Raw genomic sequence first — 22,728 nt, 5'->3', positions numbered from 1 at the left:
TGAATGTAAAAAAATGTTTACTCAGCATCTGTAAGTTCTTTGAAGATGAGGATTGAGTGTTATCAGGATTGTTAGTTACCTGTGCTTATATCCCTCTTAAAATTAAGCTTAGTACAAATAAAATTAAGTAGGTAAATTTAATCATTTGATGAAAGCAGAGGTAGATTACCTCCAACTCATTAGACAGTTCTGTGAATGGCTTAGAAGTAGTTTCTAATAATTAAATAAATAGTGCATAATTTGATCAGTAAAAATAACTGGGGAGGATTTAGCAGAAATCCAAGGCACAGAAATATGTGTTAGCTTATTCGTTGCTGGCCGCAGGATATATATTTGCTTTGTGTTAAAATATGTGGAAGTTGTCTGTTCCTTTTAAAGGCTCCCAGTTTATCATAGCCATAGCAAGTAATGCATTATGTTTTCTCTTCCAGCTATGCATCTGTTTGGCATAGTCAGAAATTTTGTGTTGCATTTTACATATATTTCTGACTATGGAATACACAACTTCTTTGCTATTGGGCAAAACATTTTTACATGTAAACTCTGGAGAAGTATCACGTAATATGCAATTTTCATGCTAGTTCTTTGGAATGTTTTTCTTATGGATCATTATGAATCTTGACAGATCACATAATGATTTATGAATTTTGCTCCCAAAAAAATCAGTATTCTTTTAATATTCTCATCTATGAATATCTGATCCACGTAATTCTTATTTCACTCATCAGTGTCAGCAAGATATGCAGTATTTGTTTAGTAGTATAAGGAAATATAACACACTGTACAGAAGAATAAGTGAATATTATGTATTTTTATCATGGTTTGACCCTGGTGCAATGCCAGTGCCCCCATGAAAATGCTTCCTCCCTGATATCTACTGTGAGATGTGATCAGAAATAAAGCAAAGCAGGCTCCAACTTAAGAATAAAAAAGGGAAAACTTTATTAAACTACAACTCTACATAAGGAGAAACACACACAACTTGGAATGAAAACCTTATATGTCACATTCCTCCTCCTCCCCCACCAAATTTCCAAAATATCCACCCCTCAGATCATCAACTCTCAGTCCATCACCATCTTTTAGATAATCACTTCTCAAATCATCAAGGAGAACGGAGTCTCTCTTGCACCATAGGCTTCCCCAGGAAGCACAGTTGAGACCTCTTGTGTTTCCCGGTCACACGTGGCGCTGCCCGGAGAACATTTTGCCATCGGGACATCTTCCTTCCATGCCTGGTGCTCTCACCACTGTGCATGGACCAGGGCTGCTTCTGTGGCTTTCCTTTTAAGGATGCTTTGCCCAGTTCCAAAAAAAGGTACAGTCCCTCACTTTTGGGACACATGTACCCCCCAAATTTCACCCCCTGGGGCCGAGGGGTCTCGAGAACAGAGATCCTCTTCTTCTTCCCTGCAGACGGAGAGGACCACCACCACCCTCCTTTCCCGTCGTCTCTGTTCACGCCTTCCATCACATCACTGCACTCTCTTGGCTCCCAGACATTGCCTCCCCCCTAAATGCAGTCTCTGTGTCACAGGAAAAATGGTTCTGTCCATGGCTATACACGAAAAGTCCAGCCAAAGGCCACTCCATCACCTCCTCCAACCTAGGATTCTTCTCAACTCTTCTGACATCTTTCACTTGCACAGATTTTCATTGCACTTGCCCATTTCCTGTTATTTCATCTCTATCTCTCTCCTCATTCAGCTCCAGGAGGATCAGCATTTGTAAGGTTCCCATCATCCAAAAAAGAGTTAAAAGTCTCAGGCTCTGCCTATGCAGAACTCCCACTCTGCCCTGCCGGGCACCTTCTCCCTGCACTCCCCCTTCTCCTTCCCGGCTGGCCGTGCTATCACATCTCAAGGTGGCACAGGCACAGACACCAGCTTGCTCTCCCAATCTCTTTCTCTCTCTCTCTCTCTCTCTCTGTCTCTCTCCTCTGGGAAGGGGACGGGGGGCTGCCGATGTCTCTGGGGGCTCCTCCACCCTTCCATCCTGCAGGGCCTTCTCCTCCCTTCTCTGTCCAGGCCCCCCAGCCTACCTCACTCAGGCCTCGTGGCTTCCCCTCCCCTGCCCAGCTCGGAGCCGGGCAGGGCAGCTCTGAGCTCTTTCACGGACCGGAACCAAGAGAGTTTTCCCCTGGGAATTCTCAGCTTTTTACCCCCCTGTGTTCTCAGAGGCGTATCCATATCCTCAGTGGCCACACCAGGTGCCAGTATTCAAATCTGAGCACCTATTGGTTTGACCACAGCATCCCAAAAAAACCTACTTCCTCTCAAACCACAAAAATTTGGTATGGAAGAGATAGCATTCCTAAGTGTATATAGTATGATATATTTGGATACTATTCTGCTCAACAGTGAAAGTACAAGGAACATGCAGGGAAAACTCTAAAGAGTATTGGTCCCCCTTCCCTTCCTTTCATTTCTTGTACAGAAAACTATTCAGAGAAGAAGCTGATGTGTTACACATACTCGAGAGCTGAAAATTGCTTCTGAGTAGTCATCTCTCTGATACTTTATATCTTCAATTTCTCTTTAGAATCTCTTAGTTTTATTTTTCAACTGGCATTTCCTTAGGTTAGCATGGTACATGGGTTGGAGAATGCAGGATACCTTTGAGATAACATGGGAAGCATGTAACAGTGACAAGAATTAAGTACTCAGAGTTCTTCAAAACTGCAATTTAAACTAAAAAGAAAAAGTCTTCTATCTTCTTGGAATAATTGAGGTGGCTGAGTATTATATAATCAAAAAACAGGTTGTGAAACAGTTTCTGTTGCAGACACTGCTTGTTTTCTGCTGTGGTTGTGCCAGAGCATGGCTGTACCTTAAAACCAGAATTATGTGAATGTAACACTTGGTGAAGCACATCAACCAGAATACTTGTTGTAAAGACAAATGCACATACTGTGTTTAGCAGAGCTCTGCCAGAACTGCGAGTGTAGCTACTTATTTATTATAAATTTGTGAGGAAAACACTATGAAGAAAGTATTTAATAAGTCAGAAGTTGTATTTATATCTAATTACTTAACTTTGAATGTCTTTGACTGTTTACATAAATTTCACTTCTGTGGTTACTGCTGTGCTTTTCCATAACAGTGGTATCAGTTGGGGGAGTTTGAGGCAATATACTCTAGAATGTATTATAGATTTTCCTTTACCCAGACTTCTAAAATTGAAAATTACCACAAATGAGTTAGTGTTCTGTTGCTTACCTTTACTTTTTGAATATTTCATTGTAACATCTCTAATATAAATAAACTTGCTGACCCACAGTTAATTATATGACTAAACAGTGTTCTGAATTACGGTGTTTGTAAAGTCTTAATTCTGAATAGTTACAGTATTCCCTGAATACTACTGGCAGTACTGGGTCAACTTGGATTGAAATGCCTAAGCAGTAGTGTGTGTCTGTGTTTATGTACAAATATGCTATCTTGAAAAATACATATATGCATATGGACACTATGGACGCTTTGGAAATATGAAATATGAGTATATAGAGAGTTTATATATGGTATATATAAACTATTCAGTGCATATGCAAGAAAAAATAGACATACATTAGATCTTTTAAAAGACAAATTTATTTCCACAAGCAGCTCTATCAATAAACAAAAGTAGAGACCTCAATTCTGAATGTTGCCTTTATTAACTTTTAGGTGTTTTCTTTAATTACTGTCCTTTCAGTTTCTCACTTTGAAAACCTATTAGAATTTTGAAAGAAAGCTTTGTGGAGAGGTCTAGTCTTTCATCCCCCATCACACCCTTATTTTAGATTTCTTAAGCTTTCTGTGTCATATTTTTTGCTGCGCTTGGCATTTCCTTTTGACTAAATGTGGAAAATTCACCAGTCACAGTGGTGTCATGCCAACCCAAGACAAATAAGCCAGAAGACTCCACAGTCTTTGCTAACTTGCTAATGTAGAGACCACCTGTGATGATATCTCAGAATACGTGTCGTTTATTGCATAGTACTTGAACAAATCTTACGGAAAAATCATAGATGAGACAAAGAAAAATAAGACACTGGGAAGCTTATGGCATACTAAGATGAAGGCACCTGCACATGCACCGTGCACTTTTTCAGATAAGTTAAGATGATGTTAATTTTTATGGCATCCAGTAAAACTACATAATGCTGTGATCATAGAAGCTCAATTCCAAATAGTTTCTCAGAGTTCCAAAAGCAGCAGGTAACTAATATTTCTTCCAAATATTTGTGTATTTCTCAATGGAAACCAATCAAAGATATTCAGTATCATATTCATAGGCATGTGGTCATTGTGTGATGTAGGAGGGTCCACATACAAACAGCAAAAATACCACTTTGAATCAGTATTTTTTCCTTAAGTTTTTCTGCATAGACCTCTCCAAAGTATTGTTCTCAACAAGTGACTTTCCCATCAAAAAACAGTCTCATTCCGGTATGATGCTCGTGAGTTATGAATAATCAGAGTGAGGCTTTAGATGATATGTCTGTTTTTATCACAGAATATGTGGAGTTGGAAGGCACTCACATGGATCAATGGTTCCAACTCCTGGCCCTCCCCAAGAGTCACACCATGTGCCTGAGAGCATTATCCAAATGTGTCTTGAGCTCTCTCAGGCTGGTGCTGTGACCACTGCCCTGGGGAACTGTTCCAGTGCCCAACCACCCTCTGGGACAAGAACCTTTCCTAATATCCAATGTAAGCTTTCCAACTGACACAACTCCAGGCCATTCCCTTGGGTTTTGCTAGTCACCACAGAGAACAGATCAGTGCCTGCCCCTCCTCTTCTCCTCACGAGGAAGTTGTAACTGCAATGAGGGCTCCCTTCAGTCTCTTCCAGGTGGAACAGACCAAGTGACCTCAGATGCTCTTCATATGGCTTCCCCTCAGGGCCCTTCACCATCCTTGTTACCCTCCTTTGGATGCTCTCTAACAGCTTTATATCCTTCAAGTGTTCTGGCACCCAAACCAGCCCCCAGCCCTGGAGGTGAGGCTGCCCCAGCTCAGAGCAGAGCAGGACAATCCCCTCCCTTGCCCAGCTGGCCATGCTGTGCCTGGTGCCCCCCAGGACAGGACTGGCCCTCCTGGCTGCCAGGGCACTGCTGACCCACGTTCCACTTGCCAGGACCCCCAGGTTCTTTTCCATGGCACTGCTTACAGCATCTCATTCCCAGTCTGTCCATACATCCAGGGTCACCCATCCCAGATGCAGAATCCAGCACTTTCTCTTGTTCAGTTCTGTATGGTTGGTGATTGCCCAGACCCCTGATTTGTTGACCTCTTTCTGCAGGGTCTCCCTGCCTTTTGAGAGAGTTAGCAGCTCTTCCCAGTTTCTTGTTTTCTGGGAACTTGCTGAGTATACCTTCCAGTCCTCCACGTAGTCTATGAAGGTGTTGAAGAGCAGAGGGCCAAGCATGGGGCCCTGTGGAACCCCACCAGTGACAGGTGGTGGAGTCTGATGTCACCCACTCACTGTAACCCTCTGTGTCTGACCTGTGAGCCAGTTGCTCACCCATCCCATGATGTGTTTATCCAGCTGTGCGCTGCACATTTTGTCCAGATGGTTTCTGGGAGAGATAGTATTGGAAGCTTTACTGAAATCCAAGATTGCATCAACTGGCTTCCCTTGATCAAGTGGGAGGGTTACCTTGTTGTGAGAGGATATCAAGTTTGATAAAGCAGTTTTCTCTTGAGGCCACGCTGGCTTTGACCAAAGACTCTTTTGTCCTTCAGGTGTTTTTCAATACCCCTAGAATAATCTTCTCCATAACTACCTGTCACTGAAGTGAGACAGGCCTGTATTTTCCAGGGTCTTCCTTCTTGGTCTTCTTGAAAATCAGCTTCCAGTCAGCTGGGACTCCCAAAACTCACTGATCAGAAATCATTGAGAGAGGCTTTGCAATGACAGGCAGCTCTTTGAGAAGTATTGGATGAATCCCATCAGGACACATAGATTTGCAGGGGTCCAGCTGGAGCAACAGTCCCTCACAATTTCAGGATCCATTGGGAATTGATTGTTCTTGCAGTCATGATACTTCAGCTCAGGGCACTGGGGCCCCGATTGGTCAGTTGTCAGTGTTGAAGACAGGAATGCATTAAACATATCTGCCTTCTCCATGTACCTGTTTGTGAGATAATCATTCTTATCCTGTAATGGGACAATGTTATTTTTACGCTACATATTGCCATAAGTGTATTTGAAAAAACTCCTTTTATTGTCCCCCACAGTTTTGGCCGGCTGGTTTATAAATATGAGTTGCAGTCGTATTTCATTGGTGGTTTTCTGTTAAGCCCAGCTCTTGTGGTTTCTAGTTGCTTTCCTCATGTCAACTCCATGTCCATAGATCTGACCATAACTCTCTTGGCAGACTTTTTTTTTTTTTCTTTTTAATTCTTCTGCCATAAAAATTACTGCTAATAACTCTGCTGTGCAGAATAGATGTGAAAAGTCAGAGTAAACCTAATAGTAATGGTAAGTCATGGTATGGTATTAAAATGACTAGGAGGAAAAGGTGGTGGTGCATCTCCGTGTAAAGCACCACAAATGTCAAGGCTTTCCAAAGAAAAAAACCAACATATTCTTCTTTTAGTAATTTTCCTTACTGCTTGATGTGTTTAAGTGCATATCAGACTACAGAGATTAGCAGGCACAGAGGTAGAATCTGAATCTACAGACATTTACCATAAACTAATTACCCAGGGCAGTACTTGTTGTATGGATGAAGACTGCTGGTTTATAAGGTGGCTACCTAACACTGCTCACGAATAGCACCCATGTAAGAGCTTGTTTATCCATATCCTGCTTATTGCATAACAGCTCCTCTGTACGATAGAAATGAGAGTCCTGGCTGAAAATTTTAGTCATAGCCTTCTTTTGTGGAAAATTAGAGCCATCTGCTGTTTAAAGAGGGCATTGTTTAAGGTGAAGTGTGTGGTCTTTCTGTCTTGTCCTATATCCTTAAAAATTCTCGGTTGCTTGTTGTTAGATGGGTGTTTGCTAATACCATGGAAGCAAAATTATTTAGGTCTAGATGTTTCTAGAAAAATCTTATCCATTAGTACATATACTAAAAGGCATTTATCCAGACTTCAGTATTAACTGTTACTCAGAAATTTATATTACATAGGCAGCGTGAGAATCAGGAAGAGAGCTGGACGAACAACCATCTCTAAGTGTGCAACATCAAAAAATATCATTCAATAAATTTATCAATTTTTCTTTCCTCAGTTCATAATAATGCTTCTCTACCACTTCTGCAGGCCACATTGAGCCATTATCTGCTGGCCAGTTGCTCCAGTTATGCCCAGTTATGTGCTATGCTTTAAAATCTTTAACAGCTGTAGCTACATGGAACTAAACAAGTATGTCAGTTTGGGACATAAAATAGGCTGTAATCCAGGCACTCTTCCTTAGTTGCTATGAGCTGTTCAGGAGTGGGAAGAAAGAAACAATAAAGCACTTTAGTTTGCTGCTAAAGTCAAAAGACTTTAGCACTAATTAGTTTAGTTTGTAAAGTTCTCCAGCATTTTCATTGCTGTGGTAGTTGCTCATGTCTTCTACACATACACAATCACACCCAGTGCAAATAAGACAGCATTTACATGTAGGTTGAACCAAATGATTATAAATGAATTGGCGGATGTCTCCTGGGATTGGACATAAAGGTCTTGTAAACTGAAAATTTTATAAACAAACAGCTGTTGGGAAAATACCATTATGTTGTAATAGCTGCTATTAAAATCCATTAGCAATCTTGATGGCCTGTTTGAATTTGATGCATCATTTGCTCTGACAGCCTTTCTTACTAAAGAATTTTGTAAAATATATGTAGATTACGAAAGACAGTAGTAATAGACTAGGAGATTAACACTGAAACTGAATACATGATTTGATTTGCTTCTGTGTGCCAATCAAGCTTTGAAGAATGCTGTGTATCTTTGGATTTAAATGTCAGCAGAGAAACAGGAGCACATTAACCTGAACAGATGCAAAGCTTTCTCCATCACTGTGGGAGAAATACACAGCTCTGCAGAGATGAAGTATTTCCAGATTAGAAGCCATGTTTCAGGCAACAAAATAAATCTCCAGTGCTTTCTAAGAGTTTGTGTGCTCTCCTAATTGATGCCAAACTGTCATTCTCCTGCTCACAGATCCATACACCGCAGCGGATACCAGCTGCCATAGGGGTAGGTATGGCCTGTAAATCATGCTTCTACTAAAATCAGTCAGACTTCTAATGAGATTTTGAAAAATATGTATGCCAAGAACTATCTGAAAAGTCTCCTCTTTTAAGAACAGTTCACGTGTCAGTGATACAGCTAAACTGTCCCTTCAGATCCAGGTATAAGAGCACATGGAATGACCTGTCTGTGTCTGTAGACAGAGGCAGATTGACTTAACTTGTTCATGGATGCTGCAAGGGCACCATCTGGTGGGTGAAAAAGAATAAATCAGATTTAAACATCTTTTAATCAAGACTTCTCCTCTGCTCCCTTTATTGGTAATGCTCACACTCAGATTACATAATACTTGCTATTGTACATGTTTAGTTTCCTGTTTCTTCGTCTGGCTTGTATTTTTCAATGTTTTACTCAATGAACTCTACCCAACAGGGAATTCTCTACCCATTATTCTGGTATAAACTCATGAGCCAAATTAATGGGTACCCTCTTTTTGTTCCTCTCCTTATATCTCTTCGCAATTTCTTTATCATATCCTCTCTGTCTTCCCTGATACCTGTGAGCAGCTGTTTGCTAAAAGGTCTGGCAAAGAATTCCGTGTCTTGTACTATTTCCTCTCCTTACTCTCCCTCTTCTTCCTGGTGGATGTAGAGTGGTGAAGGTAAACCGCACATTACATGTAAAAATGTTGTTCTGCTGAAGAATACAGCAGGACTATGGTCAGTTCCTTTTGTCTGAGGTTGGAACATCAGGGCTTGTGGTTCACTGTAAAGAGAGGTTTAGTCAGTGCCTTTTATGTTCTTTTAGGTCTGGACCATTGTGTCTTGCAATTTGGATGCTTTAAGTTATGGTTTTTTTAAGGTTTATGATATAGGTATATTCACTTAAGGAGCCGTAGGTCTGTGTTACTGCTGTTTATTCTTAACACAGTTGCAAGGGACTAAAACTATATTAATGTAGTAGATACACTATTAAATAATGTACTCTTTGAGTGTTGTTAGAAGAGCCTTTTCTTTATTACTTAGCATCCACTACATGGTTCTGATAATATATATTATTGCTGAGAAGTACCTATTTCTTAGTGTGTTAGAAAGATGCTTCAGTCGCAATGAATGACTGCAATCATGATGCAGAGAGTAAGTACATGTTTAGTCTTGGCTCAAGATTTAAGTTAATGGAAGAAAGCTGTAATGGTGTGAGCAGAGCCGGTTGTGCTAGCTGGAGTCACTAGTGCACATGGTTTAATTGCCAGTAAGTTGGTAAAGCCCATTTGAGACTTGTGTTATGCCACGGGGGTGGTACAGATACAGCTGAAGAATATGGAAATTTATTGACCAGGCTGCTGAACATATTGGAAAAAAATGATTTTGCCTGCCACTTTTCTTATAATTTTAAATCTTAAAGCACATTTTTGTTTACTGACCCCAAAAAAATCCCCATGTTATTGTTAGTCAGCAAAAAACTTTTTTATTTTTTGACAAACTCCTAGTCATAATTTCTTTTAAACATTGCGTATTTCATGTTAGTATCAAGTAAAACTAGAATAATATGAAACGTATTCCAGTTCTTTTGGGTGATTGTTTAACTCGTTTACACGCCAGTGTCACCAAAGCAGTCTTGTGTCTCAGAGTGGTTTACTTCAGATAGATTTTAGGGTACTGTTTTACTTTGCATCTCATTATTCACTTCTCTTTGTCTAGTGAGATGGCAGAGAACAACTTTCTGAAAGATAGAACCTGAAGAAAGCGTGTGTATTGGAGAACTCAGTCCTGTAGGTCCAAAAGCAGCCTTACAGAAAGCTTGTATTTGGTTCTCAGGAAATTGAACCATCTCAGTAGTAAAACTGCTCTCTTAGTTACTGTAAAGCAGAGACAAGAGTGCCAAAGCTAACCTCAGCCTGGTGTAAACAAGTGTGAGTCCCCTGGCAGGCGTCTGCAAAAAACTTTGTTTTATCCTGTTTTGCTTGTGTTGGTAATGACTGTTCTCTCTTCTAAAAGAGCTGACTGTTTAACAAACGAGTTGCTAAAGGCATTTTGTTTGCATAACGGTAAGTGCTTATTAGAAGAATCCATAGGAAACTCAAATGAATTGCAATAAACTGAATTGCTACTCTTATTTGTCTGGGATTTTTTTTTTAGGTGGAAAATTTTGGTGTACAGCATTTGACCATCTCTGTTCAATTTCTGTTTCCTAGTTCAGTCCCACTGCAGATGAGGCCAAAGTCAGTTGCATTGGTAGTACATTGATCCGTGTTTGTTCATGTATTTTGGAGGAAGGTGTTCATCTTCCCACAGCAGAGAGATAAATTGAATGAATAGAAAATTAATTTTCTTTTGTCCTCAGTTGTATTCCAGACAGTTGTTCCATATTGACAAGGCACTATGGGTGGTCAACCAAAGTACCAGTGATTTAGCATACAGTGCAAAAGTGATTTAATCAAAATAATTGAAAATGCATTTCTTAAATACTAAAATATTTAGCAGGGAACTTCTACTTCCAAGAAGGGCCTTTTGCTAAACTTGAGTGGCTGTGCAATACCATGAATATCATCATAGATATGATTGGGAGAATTCTTACATGTAGATTAGTGGCATGTGCCAGATCCTGTGAATTCAGTGAGAGGATTTATGTTAACTTTTAGTTTGTGGAATTCTGAATACGCCTTTTTGTTAAGGCTTGCAATTGAACATCTAAAGGTAATAATTGCTGTTTGAATTTTCCCATATGAAGAGAACCTGTTTAGAATATAGTTTTTCAAAAACGTGGATCTGTGGTGCAGAAAGGGAACGTTTGTTGTGAAGCACAGGATAAAAGTATAAAAAAGACTGAAGTGTTACTAGAGATCATTGTGCCTCAATGTGAAACTGTATTTTGCATTTAGAGAGATTTGGGATAATAGGAAGGAGAATGAGAAGTTGAAAGTGGGAACAAGAGTGTTCATGACAAGTAATAGCAAAAGTAAAAATAATGTAAGTCAAGAATTTTCAGCACTGGAGGAAGAAAACCTGTAGAAGAAAATAGTATTTTGGAGTCAAGAGCATGAATGGAAGAAATAAATTTTTTGAGAAAAATTAATTGCAATCAAAAGACTGTGAGGAATCAAACAGCTGCTTTATAAGGCAGAAGATGTAGCTAGGTGAAAGAGAAAGCTTCTCCTTCTACTGAAATTTGATGAAACAATCCAAAAATGGCATACTAACAACTTAGAATGTATTAGAAGTGATGTAAATGAATCCTGCACAAGTGGCTCTTTAGATGTATCATCAGCTGATTTTTAAAAATTTTCTATCAATTGTCTTGCAACATCATTTTCTTGTCTATATATATACATGTGGAGTGAGATGGCTTTAATAATTAAATAACTATGGTTTATTCCTGAAGTGACACTGTGAGTTGATAGGGGAAAAAAAACAGATAAAAAGTAAAAGGAAAAACTAAAATTGCCGTGTAACTTTGAATGGCTATGTTGCTGTGTGAGGAACATTGTCTTCCCCAGCAGATTTTGTCATTTTGCCTTTGTTTTTTTTTATTGATAAATGAATAATTTCATAATCAATACCATTCCCATCCAGAAGCAATTAGTAATGAGAGATAATGTCATCCCATGAAAATATTTTCAGAATTTCTTCTCCTTTTGCATGTTTTACCTGAAAGTTTTTGAGTTCCTTCCAAAAGATTTTTGTTGTTTCTACAGTAATAATAGTGTTAAAAGCATTGATATTTTGTTATTAAGTGCCAGTCACACTGTATGATTTGTTTAGGCTGCTGGAGTGTAGGAGGTATCTGTGGGTTTCCTTCTACCTTCTATGCACAAATGAGCTCTCAGGATAGCGTATTAAGGAATTGTGTTGCTGTCAGAGCTGGTGCAATGGAATTCTCCTAGGCCATATTCCACCAACATCAGGTGGAAATATTTTGTGGCTCTTCTCTTTATAACATTATAACAGGAAGTGTGGCAGCATTTTTTCTCTCTGTTATCAGACAGGGGACTGGCCTGAATGCCACTGTATTAGAAAAGAAGGAAAAAACCCCAACCTTTCCCCCTCAAAATAGACCTCAGGAATAATGCAGCTGTATTATTTCTAAATATACTGTTGGCTGAAGACTGTGAGTTTATTTTTAGCTTGAGTTTAAATAATTTTCAAAGATTAGGAGAAAGTTCTTTCCTGTCATATACAGGATAACATAGGATATGTGTGATATCTGTAATATAGAAGGTATCAATGAATATATAATTTTTCAGTCTGTCTGCCTGTGAGGGCATCCATTTATAATACTTCCAGCTTCTTGTTATTGAAAGTGTTTTTAATGGTACATCTAGTCTAGCTGTCTCAAAACAAAAGAAGTGTTCCTAAAAGTAGGAGAGAAAACACTGTTTGATCCTTCTATAGTGGCAGTAACTGAGAAGATCTAGTACTTCTTGCCAGACAGAACTCCTTGTTAAGAGAAAATCACAATAGTATAGTCTTGTCCATGTTATAAAAAAAGCAAGTCTCCATTTCCAGTTTAAACTGCAAACATTAAAAGTGCAGTAAAAATAGGCTGCCATCCTTCCTTGGCATTTTTGGTTTTTTATTTTATTTTCATGAAGAATTAACATTTTGATACAACATTTGTTCATGGATTTGCAGTGGTTAAATCAATAGTTAATGAGGTTCGTCGTATAATTTGAGCTTGTAGTTTGTTTATGCTAGACCAAGTTTATCCATACTCCAAACAAATTATCTCTTATAATCACCAGCCTGAAGATAAATCTCTAAATGTTTTTCTGATGATAGTGCTGTGGTTGGCAGGTGTTAGAAGTGCCTCCCAGGGACAAAGATTGAAGATGGGCTTGTTCTCACAAATCCTTCAGGCGAGGTTGTTTAGCTTTCTATCCTGTCATCTGCAGACGAGCCTTGTATGGTGCCCTGCTAATGAAATCTAATAGGCAAAGGTCATATATCTTTATGAAGAAAAATGCAAAGCTGGTGAGTGATGAATGTGCTTCATGGGGTTCAATGGACGATGCGTAGCAATAAAATCCATGTGCTTCAAATGGCTTGGCATATCTCTGTCTTTTGTGCCTTAACTACTTTTTATAACAATTCTCATTACTAGTGATGGGAATAGATAAATACAAAAACAGTGGAATATGCATGCAAAGTTGTCTGTGTAATTAAAGGAATAGGTGGGGGTAATTAGTTTTCAGTATTCATAGCCTAATGAGGGAGATGGCTCACATAATAGTACACAGCAGTATTGTATTTAAATTTGAAAGCTCTATTGAATAGGAGTAGAAGCATACTAGCTGGCATGAAGATTTGAAGATTTAGGTAGAGTATTACATCACTTATAAATCAAAAATGCTTTTGTCAAATGTCAAAACATAATATTGAAAATGTGGGGCAGTGCAAACAAAATGTGCTGGTATAAAGTTGCAGATAGAACTACTAAATAATGCAAGTCAGTGCCTTTAAGAAATTGCTAATCTGAAGTTAGAAGGAATCAAATAAACCAGATATTGTTGAATCACTGCTGTTTTTTAAGAAGTTACCAGTTCATTTGCTATAGTTACACTGCTGAGCTAAGAGACAGTTCAATAAATCAACTCAGGCTTGATGGATTTTACAAACCATTGCAATGAGTGCGTGAAAGAGGAAAGAAATCTCTTAGTATTCCCTCTTTGACAAAAGGATATGCAAAGAGCCTGAATGGATGAATGGTTGATTAATTTTGCCAGAAATTTTCTTGACAGCCAGAAATGTGTTTTTGCATTATCATGTTTGCATGGGGATTATTTTGTAAGGTATGAATTATTATGTATAACCTTACACCTGAGACTTAGCTGGCTAAAAGAGACAGCTCCTGGTCAGTATATGTATAGTTGTGATGTTTCTTATGTTTTTAATTCATCACTCTGTCTATTCAGTCTTTTGCTTGTTACGACTTGCTAATCAGTCAACAGTGAAATCAAATATTGTATGTGACTAAATGAACCTTGTAACTGAAGTGATAGGTCGTGTCTTTTTTGATATTTTTTAATTGATTTACAAGCTATGGAAAAATCAGATGCAAGTTCTTAACCTAGAATCAGAAAACAGAATAATATAAAGGAGAATAAAGAAGTGTATTGTAGGCTATGTCCACATAGTTTATTGATTAATAAAAAATAATGCATCTTTTTCTTCTCTAAATTTTTGAGGCAGATAATTATTAGTTTGTATAAATGATGCTGTACTTCAGTGTGGAGATATTTATTTTAATTTTGTACATATTTTGTGCATGTTTTCTGTGGGGGATGTTTGCTTATAAATATGGTGCATAAGCAGTTGCCTTTACTTTTAGGCTTGTGTTTTCAAAGTAAAAGACTTTCCTCTCAGTGTACTTTTGCCAAAAAAAACCAAAGTTCATATTTACCCCAACCTTTAAAATTATCTGCAGGGAGTTCATTTCAACATACTACATTTTTCTGTACTTCTCTACTTGGAGCAAAAGTTGTACTGCTATGATTGCAAGTTTTCTAGTTGGTCCCTTCACTTATTCTACAGAGGCAGAGTTTTAAAGACAGATTAAAAAGGGAGATGTCATTTAAGCCTTAAAAATTGAAAATGACTTCTGTATATTTTAATTTATTTTGCATTTTTAGCAACTCCAAACTACTTACCCTTTAATTACCAGAAATGCTCAAAACTGGACGCTTTATCTTTATCAGTCATGGTTTTCCTATTACGGAAAACATCCACTAGCAATGAGACAAATTACAAGCACTTTGAATTTCTTCCTTTAGAGATGGAAATAAATGAGTACTTTCATCTCTAAACCAGACTGCGTGATGTACTTTGGTATTCTCTGACTCCTGTACTGCTGCAAAACTTTTTTTCTTCTAGACATTGAGGTGCCAGCAATCTAATATTATTATTAGCTACACAGGAGTGTGCAGACCATTACCTATGGTTTGTTAATGTCTTTAGGCTATGCACTCAATATTTATGTTGTGCAGTAGTGGCAATGCCTTAACAGGGCTTCATCTCCAGCCCTTCTGAACTGCCACATGTTTTGAGTACGTGTGCGCAAACCCCACTGACACGGGGGAGAATTTTTCACTGTTGTATTTCAGAGAGTTAGTTGTACACCTCAGCTCTCATGGGGAGCTGCCTTGCTTATGGATAAGAAATTGTGTTCCTTAGGTGGGTGGCAGTGATAGGTGCCGAAGGTAGGTATTCCAACTCTAGGAAGAATGTTATAAGCCAAATGGGCTGTGATTATATCCTTATGTTACATGTATATCATAATGTCTTTTAAGACACATGAAGATGCTGTACCCCAGCTACTAAATTCAGAGCTGTCTCAGCTGGTTCTGTAAATGGGGAATAATGAAACTGCAGTTTGGCAGTACACCTGAGCAAAATTTTTCTACCTCAGGTTTTTATGAATGAATTGAGACTTCACAATCTTGCCCAGAAATCATGTGCTGTGCTAAATACACAAAAACCATGTGAATCTTTATAAGTTCTACTTAAACACAGGTTAAAACGGACAAGCCTGAATTTGAATATACAGAATTTGTACCTGTATCAAATGCAAGTAAAACCTGTTTAGCTTCAATCTGAATTCATAAAGAATGGATCATTGCTAGGCCACTATGACGAAATGCACCAATGCTGTAGAAAAGACATACTATGAACCTGTCTAAACATTCTTTAGTTGAACATAGCATACTAACTTTTTTTTTATTAAAGAGTAATCTCTATTTTTTCTTTGCTTTCTTTTTTTCTTTTTTTTATTTTTTAGTTATTCTGCGTTTAATGAAATAGACTGTAAAAACACAGCCATCATCAGTACTAAGAGGTGTGAGTGCTCAGCAGGAACTCACTGCATTATTCAATATGAGCTTTCCACAATGCTATAGTATTTCCAGTTCAAATTCATTTCAACATAAGTTTGGAATGCCTAAAGTTAAAAGTGTGACTGGGGTAGTCATAGAGCAAGATAACAAGGCTCAAAGATGCCCATTCTTCTACTCTTTAGTTTAGAACCTAATACCTTTTTTGTCTTTGGCAACTGTTGACGTAAGGGAAGCAGATTTTGCTGCTATTTTTGTTCTTTCCAGAAGACTGATAAATATCAGTGCAGAAAAGCTGCTGTTTGGTACATTGAATTGCACAATAGAAAAAATGCAGAGAAGGTAGGGATTTCTAATAGAGCGCTTTTACCAGTGGTGTTGAAAGAAGTAAAAAAGGGGTAAATCAAAAAATACACTTGTTTGTGTTTCTGGAGTCTGGTAAACATCATACTGTTTATGCTGTTCTTTCCATTTTTACTGACCTTTACCTGAAAACTTTTTATTAAAAATTGAGTATTTTTCTGCACTCTTTTGCCTTTCTTCTTAATTTTTTTTTTTAAATAAAGGAGGGGGCTTCTAGTAATTAGCTGGATTTACAACAAATGGCACACAGCCTGTTAGCTCTGCATGTGTGCTGTATCTTTGGTGTTTACCCTATTATATTGCAATTTAAGTATGTCATAAAGTTTTATCAGTGATCACATAGAAATAAACTGGAATGCAGAAGTACCGACCATGAAATATTAAGAGAATGCAGTAGCAGTATGTATGACTTCTGTATTGTGATAATTGCATCAGTTGTGAAAATTGTAATGGGATACGATATTCCTCATTTATATTTTGTGATGGTTGGGTATTTTTAGCAAATGAGTTGTCAGCAGAAAGGCTTCATTAGACCCATCAGGGTATCTGCCCATGAATAACGAATCCCAAACTGTACTGACAGTTTCCTTGAGCCAAAATGATGGAGCACCTCTGACAAAAGCCATATTGTGCTCCCCATGTGAGAAGTGTGAAGAACAAAAGAGACAGTTTGTTCTTAATTTGGTCAGGTTAATATTGACACAGTTAGCTTAGAAGAGTCAGAAATGTGTGTAATGTACACTTGCAGTGATCACTTGGGTAATTGGCTGTTGATTTCATGAATCAGTGTTGCAAGAGACAGAGAAGTTACAGATTCTCTTCAGATATTTCTTTGATATTTTGCCTCTTTAAAAGGATCATCCATGTTTATAGTTACATTATCTGTTAAACTTAAAAAGAAATTCTTGAGAATCAAGAAAGAAAATAGAGTTTCTGAGAAAGAAATTTCCCAACAATATAGAACTTACATAAAATGGTATTTCTCAACAAAAATATATAATTACTAAACCGGTCATGTTCAAAAATCCTTAAAAAGTCTTAGGATTTCTTCGACTTTCTCATTCTGCTCACCTAACTGATACGAAAAATATTTGTAAATTTTAGAATGTTCGTTATATTGCTGTGTTACAGCAGAAACTATTTATATGCATTAGACAAAAGCACCATTTTATTACATCTTATGACACTAAATTACTCCAGTAGTTATGCTGCTGTTAACTAAGCAAAATATAGGTACTACTAGATTATATTTATTTCAAGTATATGTATTTCAAGTATGCAAACAAGTCATTTTTTGTTTATAAGTTACTTAGAGGGCATTAGAACAACTAATAATGTTTACATACACTGTTTATCTGCTGTAGACTATGTAAATATTACTTAATACTTAAGCCAGCACGTTAGTAAAAGAAAAGGAGTGTATAAAAATGGCCAATTAACTGACCTTTGTAATTGTTGAGCTATGTCAGTATATCTCCTGCTATACTAATTCATCAAGAGCATATTTTAAATGCATGTAATTAATTTGGGATGTACTTGCTTAACTGTTGAAATTATTTGCACTTTTTCATTTCTGAAGGAAATTTTTCATTTTCTGTAAGCATTTATAATACATTCTGCTTGTTAATTTAGGTTATCAAATTCATGGGAGAGTCCATATATCTATCATGTCTTTCAATATATGGCCTTTGGTAGCTTTTAAGACTTGTTTGCAACTGTCATTATTTACTTGAATGTCTGAATGCCTGTGAAGGGAGTATCTGAATTTTGTTGCTGGTACTAGTTTAAAAGAATAAACTTTAGGTTGTTTAGGTGAGTTATCAGGAATTTTCAGATGTTTTTGAATCTGCTATAATTCAGATTTTTTATTTGAATAGATTTTAATTGTTCCAGTTGCAGTTAGGAATGGGATAATTGAAGTGACTTCTCCATGCTCAAGGACATTTTGGAGCTGTTTCTAATCTACCCAATTCTTGTGTCTTCAGAAGATTTTACTGATTTGGATATTCAAAGCTTTTTCAGAATAATTCCTCACTATAAGCCTCTCTTCAGATTTCACGTATGAGTGTCCACCAATAAACTGGCAGGTGACTGTGCATTAATCTGCGTGAATTTCACATAAACCTCATTTTTAGGTGCTGTGCAAACATCAAAGGGAAAACTTCATCTCTAGTTGCAGAAAGGAATCTACTTCCAAAGCATTTGACAAACAGGATTTTTTTTTTTAAAGTTTAACTTAGAGGGAGGGTGATACATTTTGTGCACGCATTTGAGTAGATTAATAAATAGTGTTTATATATTTGTAACCAAAACAGTAATTTATTAGGTAGGAGACTGATGCAGGGGAATAACATGCCAGTCTGCACGTACAGTTGTGCTGTGTTCATGATGAACTGCTGTTTTATTCAAGGCCAGTGTAGCTTGGCAGCATCAAAAGAAGTCTTGGCTAGAAGACGACAAGAACTTATTTTAATACAAGCAGCAGAAACATAAAGGAGAAAATTAAATTTCTATGTCTTTGTTGACCAGTAGTTATAAGAAGTGAGGGCTGAAAAAAGACATTTATACTTTGTGCATTATGTTCCCAGTTGAGAAAGGTGGATATGTGGTTTATGTTTCAAGTTCTGCATCACTGGGCTAGTCCAAGCATTAATGAGAATAGGAAACATAAAATTTACCTCCTGTGTCTTTGGTTTGGTGTGGTGTGTGTGTGAAAGAAGACAACTTTTTTGATACAAGGAGTATAAAAATACTTTGTTTCAGTTCTTACTTGTGTGTGTGTGTGTGTGTGTGTGTGTGGTTTTTTTTTTTGAGATTTGCTCAATTCAGAGAGCAGGAACAAGGGGATCTCTAGGAGCAATCTGTGGTAATTGAGTGTTACCATTGGGTAACATCATCGTGGATACATATGAAGGGCTGCAAATTAAATTAGCCTCTGGATTTTGCTACTCAGTACTATTTTTGTACCATTTATTTTTTAGATAAATATTGGCATGACAAATTTCATAAAGTATTTCTTTTTCTAACAAAAACCCGTGATTTATTCAAGAAATAGCAATAGACCAGTATCACAGAATCACAGAATTGCTAGGGTTGGAAAGAACCTCCAGAGATCATCCAGTCCAAGCCCTCTGCCAAAGCAGGGTCACCAAGAGCGGGTGACAGAGGATCACGTGCAGGGGGGTTTGGAATGTCTCCACAGGGGGAGACTCCACAGCCTCCCCAGGAAGCGATTCCAGTGCTCTGCCACCCTCAGTGTAAAGAAATTCTTCCTCTTGTTGAGGTGAAACTTCCTGTGTTTCAGTTTATGGTCATTGCTCCTTGTCTTGTTTCTGGGCACCACTGAAAAGAGTCTGGCAGCCTCCTCCTCACACCCACCTTGGAGATATTTCCATGTATTGGTGAGATCCTTTCTCAGTCTTCTCTTCTCCGGATCAAACCATCCCAGCTCCCAGAGTCTCTCCTCATGGGAGAGAAGCTCCAGACCCCTGATCATCCTTGTGGCCCTCCCCTGGACCCTCTCCAGGAGCTCCTTGTCTCCCTTGTGCTGAGGAGCCCAGAGCTGGACACAGCACTCCAGGTGTGGCCTCACTGGGGCTGAGCAGAGGGGGAGGATCACCTCCCTCACCCTGCTGGCCACACTCTTGCCAGTGCAGCCCAGGATGACCTTGGCCCTCCTGGCACGGGGCACTGACGGCTCATGGACACCTCGTGATCCACCAGGAGCCCCAGGTCCTTTTCCACAGAGCTGCTCTGTAGGAGGTCAGCCCCAGCCTGTGCTGGCACTTGGGGCTGTTCCTCCCCAGCTGCAGGACCTGGCCCTTGCCCTTGTTGAGCCTCACCAGGTTTCTCTCTGCCCAACCCTCCAGCTGATCAAGGTCCCCACTGAATGGCAGCAGAGACTTCAGGTGGATCAGACACTGCCCCCAGTTTGGAGTCACCAGCAAACCTGCTGAGGATGCATTTGATCCCTTCTTCCAGGCCACTGATAAATAAGATTGGACCCAGTATTGATCCCTTGGGAATACCACTGACTGCAGGCCTCCTGCTGGACTCTGCTGCACTCATCATGACCCTCTGAGCTCTGCCTGCAGCCAGTTCTTGGTCCCCCTCACTGTCCATTCCTCTAACCCACATTTCCTGAGCCTACCTATGAGGATGTTAGGGGAGACAGTGTCAAAAGCCTTGCTGAAGCTGAGGTAGGCAACATCCACTGCTCTCCCCTCGCTGACCATCTTGCTATGCCATCGTAGAAGTCTATCAGATTGGTCCAATCTGATTTGCCTTCAGTGAATCCATCCTTACAACTCCTGTGTTCTTGATGACCTTGTCTTCTATATGCTTTTTGATGATCTCCAGAATGATCTGTTCCATCACCTTTCCAGGAACTGAGGTGAGGCTGGCTGGCTGGTAGTTTCCCAGGTGTCCTTGCCATTTTTGAAGACAGGAGTGACATTGGCCTTCCTTGAATCATCAGGCAATTCTCCCATTCTCCATGATTTTTCAAAGATGATAGCAGCAGATCAACAACATCTGCTGGCTCTGTGAGCACCTGTGGGTGGATCCCATGGATTTAAGGTGTTAAATCTGCCTAGCTGATCTCAAACCCAACCCTCGACTGCCAAGGGGAAGCCTTCCTTTTTCCTATCTACCGCTGAGGTCTGGGACTCATGAGGGCTGGTCTCAACAGTAAAGAAAAGCAAAGAAGGCATTCGGTAATTTTACCTTCTCTGTGTCTTCCGTCACACTTATCTGATTCTGCAGTGGCCCTGCATTTTGCCTAATCTTTCTTTTGCTGCTGATAAAATTGTAGAAGCCCTTCTTGCTGTCCTTGATGTCCCTTGCCAGACTCAGTTGCAAGGGGGTCTTGGCCTTCCTCATTGTATCCCTGCAACTTGATGTTCCTGGAGTCCTTCTGTATGGCCTGTCCCTTCTTCCACGTTGCATATATTTCTTTCTTGAGTTTGAGTTTTTCTGGAAGTTCCATGCTCATTCATGCAAGTCTCCTATTCCCTTTGCCCAGTTTCTTTATCATGGGTATACACTAGAGTTTGGAATGCTTTTAATGTTTCAAAAGGAGTTAGCAGGAGCAAGTAAGAATTATGTTTCACCAGCAGATTAGGAAGGCAAAATCTGCATTTAGTATTCTAGTGTTCTTCCATTACTGTGCTATGGGACTGGTTCTTTATTTTTATTAGGTACATGGTTGTTATTTTGACAAGTGAAATGGAATTTTCTTGCTTGTCAGACCTGCTGTTGCTTTTTAGTATTTACAGCTATTTTTACAGCATATTTGGATGAAAAGAACCAGAAAAGTTTAATTTTTGATGTTTGATGTTTTTCAGGACTGCATATTACACAGGAGTCTCATTGGTGATCTGAAAGCATTCATAGATAAATATGGGTTCGATGTACTTGTCATTTTGGCCAACTGTTTGACAGATGAGAAGCAAACAAAACAACAAATAGCAGTATACTCGGAAAATGTAGAGCTAGGCAATCAAGTAAGTACCTGGAAAAAGAATCAGATGTTTTTCCTGGAAAAAAATGTTGAGCTTTTTTTTAAGTAATCTATATCAAGATGTTGATTAATTAAGTAAGGTCAAAACGTAGCAACAGTGGACCAGCAATCGAGCAGCTATTTGAAATGACTGCGTTATTTATTTGGTAAGAGAATGAAAGATTATGGTATTTATTATTGCTTCAGACCAAGCTAATAGAAAAAGGTTATGAGAAATACTGAAACAGAAAAGGATTTTCAATTCAGTTAAAATTGTTTTTTCCCCAGTTTTGACCTGGGTTTGTACTGTGAGTTACACAAATGTGTCTTTGGCAATGAGTGATAAGCAAGTGGCAATGACCAGAACTCATATATATATAAATGTTATTCCTAAAGAATTCAAGCTCTGAAATCAGAACAAATTATTATTATTGTGTACATTTGCCCAGAGCTAGGTGCTTTCAATTTTTTAAAACTATATTTATCCCCAGATGGGAGAGACTATCTCAGTGTCAACTTTTTGAACCTTTATCTCAGTCTTGAAAACTTATGATTTTTGGAAGGCTAAGTGACTTCATGGTTTTCAAGGCCAATATAAATTCATTTGTTTTATTAATATAATTACCCCATGCTAGAAATACTTTCCTGAATTAATTACATAAATTTTACTCAGATTTCTTAAGGAAACAAGCAAACATTTTATTTGGATTTTCTAACAAGAAATGAAACAGAAAGTCTGATAATTCTGACCAATATAATTTCTGTATAATGACCAGTATAATTTCTGACCAATCATTTAACAAATATTTTGTCTTGATTCTCTTTTGTAATACCTCATCTTTTTGGGGATCTTAATAAGGATG

General features: G+C 38.5%; 1 protein-coding gene across 2 annotated transcripts in view; it reads left to right on the top strand.

Annotated features, from left to right (window-relative positions):
* The window catches only part of PRUNE2 (prune homolog 2 with BCH domain), a gene marked incomplete at both ends in the record, with an annotated part of 127,637 nt that overhangs the window by 54,404 nt on the left and 50,505 nt on the right, over nt 1–22,728 (top strand). For both annotated transcript variants that reach the window (XM_084225173.1, XM_084225172.1), the window contains one exon: nt 21,711–21,869. In XM_084225173.1, the coding sequence (XP_084081299.1) occupies nt 21,711–21,869 (159 nt within the window). The remainder of the gene's footprint in view (nt 1–21,710; nt 21,870–22,728) is intronic.

The sequence above is a fragment of the Fringilla coelebs genome (genome assembly GCF_963513975.1).
Source record: "Fringilla coelebs genome assembly, chromosome: Z".
Taxonomy (NCBI): domain Eukaryota; kingdom Metazoa; phylum Chordata; class Aves; order Passeriformes; family Fringillidae; genus Fringilla; species Fringilla coelebs.
Note: the sequence above shows the minus strand (reverse complement) of the source record. Positions and strands in the feature narration are given on the sequence as shown.